General features: G+C 49.9%; 1 protein-coding gene across 1 annotated transcript in view; it reads left to right on the forward strand.

Moving 5' to 3' along the window:
• The window catches only part of CCDC17 (coiled-coil domain containing 17), a 30,178-nt gene extending 21,675 nt beyond the window's left edge, over positions 1-8,503 (forward strand). The window contains exons 20-32 of the mRNA XM_044301500.1: positions 229-369; positions 546-700; positions 886-1,006; positions 1,084-1,200; positions 2,427-2,524; positions 3,543-3,698; positions 4,956-5,136; positions 5,270-5,452; positions 7,001-7,246; positions 7,512-7,580; positions 7,821-7,904; positions 7,973-8,113; positions 8,245-8,503. Of these exons, the coding sequence (XP_044157435.1) occupies positions 229-369; positions 546-700; positions 886-1,006; positions 1,084-1,200; positions 2,427-2,524; positions 3,543-3,698; positions 4,956-5,136; positions 5,270-5,452; positions 7,001-7,246; positions 7,512-7,580; positions 7,821-7,904; positions 7,973-8,113; positions 8,245-8,322 (1,770 nt within the window). The 3' untranslated portion in view covers positions 8,323-8,503. The remainder of the gene's footprint in view (positions 1-228; positions 370-545; positions 701-885; positions 1,007-1,083; positions 1,201-2,426; positions 2,525-3,542; positions 3,699-4,955; positions 5,137-5,269; positions 5,453-7,000; positions 7,247-7,511; positions 7,581-7,820; positions 7,905-7,972; positions 8,114-8,244) is intronic.

Here is an 8,503-nt window from a genome sequence, read left to right on the forward strand (position 1 = left end):
TAGTGTTCTCATAGAGCAGTGCTGCACTGTAAAGCATGTGGAGTGACATCACTGCCTCTGTGGTGAGGGGGTGGATTTCAGACCAGTAGACCCTGCAGTTAACCTGGAGCTACTGATCACAGCTCTCAGTCCTCCACCTTATGAACAGTCTCCTGTATATCATTCAGCGCCTGCGGTTGTCAGGCTCCTCCCTTCATCTCTCTGTGACGTCATCTTCTTCCTCCTCAGCGGCCGGACAGCTACGTGGAGATGTTTGAGCCGTATGGTGGCGCCAGGTTACGGTTCTGCATGTTCAGCAAAACGCGACCGGACTTTCCTTTTCCCGTGGCGTCTCCAGTCACAGACAGCGATTGCGGCGTTCTCCCAGAGGTGACAGCACTCCTCCTCTTATATCTCCCCTGATAGACTGTAAGCTCCTGGGGTTTCGTCTCCAGTCACAGACAGGGGGCCACTTTTAGTGTTTTTTCCAGGGGCCACTTTGAGTTCCCAGTCCGCCCCTGGACCGATGACGTTATTTGCAAGGTATGATACTGTCTCTCATATAGGGTGTATACATTCCTCATTCCCGGACGACCCCCCCTGCAGAGTCTTTCCAGTCTGATGACATCATCGGGCTCTTCATTGACGGTGCGCGGTTCCTGCCTGATGCCGTGACGGTCACTTGGGTCACTGGGAGGATATTTGACAAGAACTATGACCAGTAAGTGGGTTCCTCAGGACTCTGACCCAGAGCGGCGTCATTTATGTGTGAGGACAAGCAGACCCTCGTGTGGACAGGTGATCTGCCCCTCCCCTGAGGAGCCGTCGGTCATATCACATTGTATCACATGATTTCTTATGTTTTCCATCGGATGTTACTTTGTATCTTGATGAGATTTCTTCCAGGATTGGGCCGGATATCTGCACCGGGATCGACTTAAGCAGCGACATCTTCCAACCGTCGTATAATTACTCAGTAGAGATCCGCTCTCCAAACATCTCACCGACCGCCACCCTGCTGCTGAAGGTAGCAGACGTGGGGGCACATTCTGTATGTGTGACTCTCTGTGATGGCACCTGACAATTTATATTAATATTCGGCAGGTTTATACCATAGATCGCTTCACCAGGGATCTGGCTTTGATCGGTTGGGCAGCGATTAATCTCTTTGTAGAGTCTGGAACCGTTATAGCGCCAAAATCCGAATCTGGAGACGTTCAGGTGAGAGATCAGGGCTGTGTCAGCACACGGGGCAATTACACCAAGGTCTCCATCACCCTGTGCCTGCCACACTGAACATATACCATGGTGCCGCTGTATGGCAGTATTATGTGGACCCTGTAGGTAGGCACAGAATAGCTTTATGTTTTGGCCATTGATATTTGGCACTGTTATGTGTTTACATGGGTCCGGTATGACTCTATTATGTCTTTACTGTATGGCAGTATTATGTGCGTCCAGTATGACTGTTATGTCTTCACTGTATGGCAGTATTATGTGGACCCTGTAGGTAGGTACAGAATAGCTTTATGTTTTGGTCATTGATATTTGGCACTGTTATGTGTTTACATGGGTCCGGTATGACTCTATTATGTCTTTACTGTATGGCAGTATTATGTGCGTCCAGTATGACTGTTATGTCTTCACTGTATGGCAGTATTATGTGCGTCCAGTATGACTGTTATATCTTCACTGTATGGCAGTATTATGTGCGTCCAGTATGACTGTTATGTCTTCACTGTATGGCAGTATTATGTGCGTCCAGTATGACTGTTATGTCTTCACTGTATGGCAGTATTATGTGGGTCCAGTATGACTGTTATGTCTTCACTGTATGGCAGTATTATGTGGGTCCAGTATGACTGTTATGTCTTCACTGTATGGCAGTATTATGTGGGTCCAGTATGACTGTTATGTGTTCACTGTATGTTAGCATTATATGGGCACGGTGTGGTACTTGTAGGTGTTTACAGTATGACAGTATTATGTGGTCGCTCTATAGCAGCATTAAGTGTGCACAGTATGACTCTGTTATATGGTAGCATTATGTTAGCACAGTATGACAGTATTATGTAGGCACAGTATAGTACTATTATTTTTTAGATTATGATATCATTGCTTAGTACATACTAGGTAATATATGCAGTCCAGGGCTAATAAGGCCATACTGTGAACTGTGCTGTCATATCACTGCTCTATAATGCTGTACTATGTCTGATCCTTCCCAAGGTTTCTGCATTTGTTGTTTATATCCTGAGGCTGAAAATATCATGACCAACTCCTGCTCCTCACGGTTGGTGGGTTTGTTACAGTGTAACAGGTCAGCCAGGAGAGGAGATAGGTGCTGCCGCTCACTGATACATTGTAACAAACCCAACAGCTGTGATTGGGCAGGACAGGTCTCTGGCTCTGTTCACGGTCTATCCTGATGTTCACATTTCTTCCAGATCGCATTAAATGAAGGGGCGCACCAGATCCGCATCTACCACCGCCCCCCGCCCACTGACCAGGCATTTTCTGTGGAGTCACTGACATCTTCAGGATGGTGAGAATGATGGGAGTTATAGACATCAGGTCTATGGGGTTGAATCACATTATACTCATCCTCTCCCCTGAAATGGATGATAACAGGGAGTAATAGACTGTATTCTCCTGTCCTACAGTCATCCTCTCCCCTGACATGGCTGATAACAGGGGGCAATAGACTGTATTCTCCTGTCCTACAGTCATCCTCTCCCTGACATGGCTGATAACAGGGGGAAATAGACTGTATTCTCCTGTCATCCTCTCCCCTGAAATGGCTGATAACAGGGGGCAATAGACTGTATTCTCCTGTCCTACAGTCATCCTCCCCTGAAATGGCTGATAACAGGGGGCAATAGACTGTATTCTCCTGTCCTACAGTCATCCTCTCCCTGACATGGCTGATAACAGGGGGCAATAGACTGTATTCTCCTGTCCTACAGTCATCCTCTCCTCTGAAATGGCTGATAACAGGGGGCAATAGACTGTATTCTCCTGTCCTACAGTCATCCTCTCCCTGACATGGCTGATACCAGGGGGCAATAGACTGTATTGTCCTGTCCTACAGTCATCCTCTCCTCTGAAATGGCTGATAACAGGGGGCAATAGACTGTATTCTCCTGTCCTACAGTCATCCTCTCCCTGACATGACTGATAACAGGGGGCAATAGACTGTATTCTCCTGTCCTACAGTCATCCTCTCCCCCTGAAATGGCTGATAACAGGGGCAATAGACTGTATTCTCCTGTCCTACAGTCATCCTCTCTCCCCTGAAATGGCTGATAACAGGGAGCAATAGACTGTATTCTCCTGTCCTACAGTCATCCTCTCTCCCCTGAAATGGCTGATAACAGGGAGCAATAGACTGTATTCTCCTGTCCTACAGTCATCCCCTCCCCTGACATGGCTGATAACAGGGAGCAGTAGTGTGTGATCAGGACTAGGTAAGTTTTGTAATGTAAAGCAGAATGTTCACTTACAGCAGATGGGGTCCCGTCTACCAGGACTGAACGTTATGTATTTTATTATTGTTTGTTCAGCGTTGTGCCCTGCGCCACATTATTACTGCGCATCACCAAGGCCCGATCCATGACCACCGCCAGGGGGCACCCCGAATACTCTCAGCAGGTGTATTACTCCGACACAGCTCTCCCCACCCTGGGGGAAACTCAGCTGTACAGAGCAATGAAGAACAGGTAAGGTCATTATGACAAGCGGTGCCTCAAGTATTAATTGGTTCCAGGACGACCATTGTATGTTGAGTAATTGGTTCCAATGCCCCAAAATGTTATCCAAGATAAGAGGAAATGAAAATTAAAGAAACATAAGCAGATAAAACTAGTCCTTACATATAACAGTCAGGAATAGCTGATAACTAGCAACTAATGCGGCTGTTTTACCAGAGAAGGGGCCTGGAGTCTGAGACATTGTGTGTCCAATCTAGTGTCAACTTATGATGGGTCAGAAAAGACCATTGTATTCTGGAAATATTGTATCCTTAGGGATCCCAGAGCCTCAGAGCTGCAATGTCCCAGCATACCCGGCTTATGCAGTGTCTACAAACAGCTTGTTGTAATGAGCTCAGCTAAGTTAGTAAGGGAGTGTTTGTCCACAAGCTTGCTGTTTCCAATCACAACCAGCAGAATAGTGAGTGCAGCTCTGGAGTATAATACAGGATGTAACTCAGGACCAGTACAGGATAAGTAATGTATGTACACAGTGACTGCACCAGCAGAAAAGTGAGTGCAGCTCTGGAGTATAATACAGGATGTAACTCAGGATCAGTACAGGATAAGTAATGTATGTACACAGTGACTGCACCAGCAGAATAGTGAGTGCAGCTCTGGCGTATGATACAGGATGTAACTCAGGATCAGTAATGTATGTACACAGAGACTGCACCAGCAGAATAGTGAGTGCAGCTCTGGCGTATGATACAGGATGTAACTCAGGATCAGTAATGTATGTACACAGAGACTGCACCAGCAGAATAGTGAGTGCAGCTCTGGAGTATAATACAGGATGTAACTCAGGATCAGTACAGGATAAATAATGTATGTACACAGTGACTGCACCAGCAGAATAGTGAGTGCAGCTCTGGAGTATAATACAGGATGTAACTCAGGATCAGTACAGGATAAGTAATGTATGTACACAGTGACTGCACCAGCAGAATAGTGAGTGCAGCTCTGGCGTATGATACAGGATGTAACTCAGGATCAGTAATGTATGTACACAGAGACTGCACCAGCAGAATAGTGAGTGCAGCTCTGGAGTATAATACAGGATGTAACTCAGGATCAGTAATGTATGTACACGGTGACTCTGCTGTTTATGGAAGTTACAGTCATTATACAGTGGGGGTTCAGTTGCTCTGATATTGGGGTACTTGGATAGTAAGACGTGGATGCTCTTTTGCTCACAGCCTCATGTGCTATCTGGTCCTTGTGTAGGTCGATGGTACGGGTCAGGGAGGTGATTCCTCGTCTCGCTGGCAGCTCTGCGCAGGGTCTTTTGACTGACGAACTCCTTTCTGATTGGGTAAATAAGACATTTACAGAGAAGATGAAGGAAGCCCCCCGACCCTTTCAGCTGTGCTGCGTCTCCCCATATCTTATCACGGCAGGCATTAAGGTGAAAAGAAACATTTGATTCATCTGTGCAAAACTTTGCAGAATCTCTTGCAGCTTGGGTTGTAAGCTGTGTAGTATTATGATAATCAGGACAAACAATTAACCCTTTCATGTCTGTTTCCTTTCTATTGCAGATCTCGGTGGACACAGCCCTGAATTTGCCATGGTCAGGTTTCACCTTCGCTCATATTTGCTTTAACCCCCCAGCAGCCTATTATTATGGGCACCCATGGATGACATATGACCGCGCCACGACCATACATGACATCAATCTGAACAGTGATCAGCGTTGTACAGCATGGCAGGATGGATTTAAGGTGCGTCAGTCAGCAAGTTCCCCAAAAGTATTAAAAATAAAAAATGTTTAGGAAAAAGCCAAATAAATTTGACAGAATATGACCTTTTTTTAAGTCACATCCTGCTCTCCTTGAGCCATGCACATCTGCTTCTGTCCTGCAGTGTCTGTGCCCTGCACTTCCTGAGCTCTGCACACCTTCTGCCATCCTGCTCTCCTGGTGCTCTGCACACCTTCTGCCATCCTGCTCTCCTGGTGCCCTGCACACCTTCTGCCATCGTGCTCTCCTGGTGCCCTGCACACCTTCTGCCATCGTGCTCTCCTGGTGCCCTGCACACCTTCTGCCATCGTGCTCTCCTGGTGCCCTGCACACCTTCTGCCATCGTGCTCTCCTGGTGCCCTGCACACCTTCTGCCATCGTGCTCTCCTGGTGCCCTGCACACCTTCTGCCATCGTGCTCTCCTGGTGCCCTGCACACCTTCTGCCATCCTGCTCTCCTGGTGCCCTGCCCACCTTCTGCCATCCTGCTCTCCTGGTGCCCTGCCCACCTTCTGCCATCCTGCTCTCCTGGTGCCCTGCCCACCTTCTGCCATCCTGCTCTCCTGGTGCCCTGCCCACCTTCTGCCATCCTGCTCTCCTGGTGCTCTGCACACCTTCTGCCATCCTGGTGCTCTGCACACCTTCTGCCATCCTGGTGCTCTGCACACCTTCTGCCATCCTGCTCTCCTGGTGCCCTGCACACCTTCTGCCATCCTGCTCTCCTGGTGCCCTGCCCACCTTCTGCCATCCTGCTCTCCTGGTGCCCTGCCCACCTTCTGCCATCCTGCTCTCCTGGTGCCCTGCCCACCTTCTGCCATCCTGCTCTCCTGGTGCCCTGCCCACCTTCTGCCATCCTGCTCTCCTGGTGCCCTGCACACCTTCTGCCATCCTGCTCTCCTGGTGCCCTGCACACCTTCTGCCATCCTGCTCTCCTGGTGCCCTGCACACCTTCTGCCATCCTGCTCTCCTGGTGCCCTGCACACCTTCTGCCATCCTGCTCTCCTGGTGCCCTGCACACCTTCTGCCATCCTGGCTCTCCTGGTGCCCTGCCCTGCACACCACCTGCCATCCTGCTCTCCTGGTGCCCTGCCCTGCACACCACCTGCCATCCTGCTCTCCTGGTGCCCTGCCCTGCACACCACCTGCCATCCTGCTCTCCTGGTGCCCTGCCCTGCACACCACCTGCCATCCTGCTCTCCTGGTGCCCTGCCCTGCACACCACCTGCCATCCTGCTCTCCTGGTGCCCTGCCCTGCACACCTTCTGCCATCCTGCTCTCCTGGTGCCCTGCACACCTTCCACCGTTCTACTGTCCCCACACCCTGCATATCTGTCGCTGTCCTACTCTCGTTCTGCCCCTCACATCTGCCACTGTCCTACTCTCCTGGTGCCCAGCACATCTGCCACTGACCTGCTCACGATGCCCTTCTGCTGCCATCCTACTTTCCGTGGACATGCGCCACCTCCCTGCTCATCTGCCTTTCCTATGTTTAGTTTTAAAGCAATCAACCCTCCATTTTTCTCTCATGTAGACCTTCACTCGCAGAATATTCCATGAACATCTGACCCTCATCATCCACCTACATGAGGTTGTCACACTAGCATCGGAGAGTAATGACTCAGAGTCTGAGCAGATTCGGTCTGGAACATCAACGCTGGAAACCACACCTATGTTCAGACCGGCTTTGCAGGCATGGACGGCACTGGGGGTCTTCTACCAAAGCTACTGTAACCTGGGGGTGTACCAGCTGCCCCTATACCAAGGAGCCCCCAGCCAGGTATCCATAACCGCTCAGCCTCTGTATTGTGCCCTGACATCTGGCACTGTAGCTCTCGTGTTTTGTGGTGCCCCTGGTCCCCGTCCACATCCTGGCTGACTGGCAGTAGGTATGCAAGTACTGACGTGGATGGTGATCTTCATCAGATATGGCCCACACCATACAGCGCTGCCTCCTGGACGTGGGACGAGGCCGAGCCGACTGCTGGGGGCCCGGGAGGACCTTCCTGATGACCGTTTCTAAGTTGTGATATTTCCCTCCTTAGACTGCGTTGCGTGCTCTTCGGTCTGGAAACTGCTGGGAAAAACTGCAGGAGATGGAACAGGAGAGAAAGGTAAGTGAACCTCAGGCCAAGGGGCACGGATGTGTCTGGGGAGGTTTACTTTATGTGGTAAATGCGATGACGGACCGCATTATATGAAAAGTATTTACCCCTCTGCCGACAACCGCGCTCTCCTGGAGTCCTGAGACTGCACTTTCCTGGTTATCCACAATTTTACCAATCCCATGCCAGATTATCAGGAGCCAGATCATCTGTTGCTCTAATTTAGATGACTTTATCACCTTTTCATAGATCATGAGGTTAGCGGCAGCATCTGTCATTGTGCGGATTGCTGACGGACGGCGCCAGGCGGAGGTAACAATCTACAATCCGCAGGTAAGTACAGAGCGCAGCACAAGTCACACCCACAGCAGCCACCAACATCTCACACCGCACCCCTATAGGATGTAAACCAGATGTACTTACCGGACGACGCCATCGACTCGTACACCGCGCAGCCAAGCGGGAGAAGCCTGGCAGACCTCGTACCAAGCACGCAGCAACCAGACAACTTCAAGACGCTCCTAGTGAACTGGTACAGAAAGGTAAAACCAGTGCATTTTATAATCTCATGGCATGTAATAAATCAGAACCTGTCAGTACTACAACTCCCATCAGTGTCACAGAACACATTCCTAGGTGGTAACATCCTGTTTATGAATCTCGTCTTCCCCAGTACCTGATGTCTCATCCACAATCCACCACAGATCCGACACCAGGAGGGGACGACCCTTCAACAAACTGGCCATCGTAGACACCGCACCGGTCTCTGCCGTCACCATGCGATCACTTGGGCATAGATCTGCGTTATACCGTCGTACGCCCCGTAACTGAAGATGAGGCACTGACGCACGCTCAACCTCCTCAGTGTGTTCACACGTGGCAGCAGTGATGCCGTTTTCTGCAACATTACAATGTAGTTACTTTTCAGTAAA

The sequence above is a fragment of the Bufo gargarizans genome, chromosome 7, assembly GCF_014858855.1.
Source record: "Bufo gargarizans isolate SCDJY-AF-19 chromosome 7, ASM1485885v1, whole genome shotgun sequence".
Classification (NCBI taxonomy): domain Eukaryota; kingdom Metazoa; phylum Chordata; class Amphibia; order Anura; family Bufonidae; genus Bufo; species Bufo gargarizans.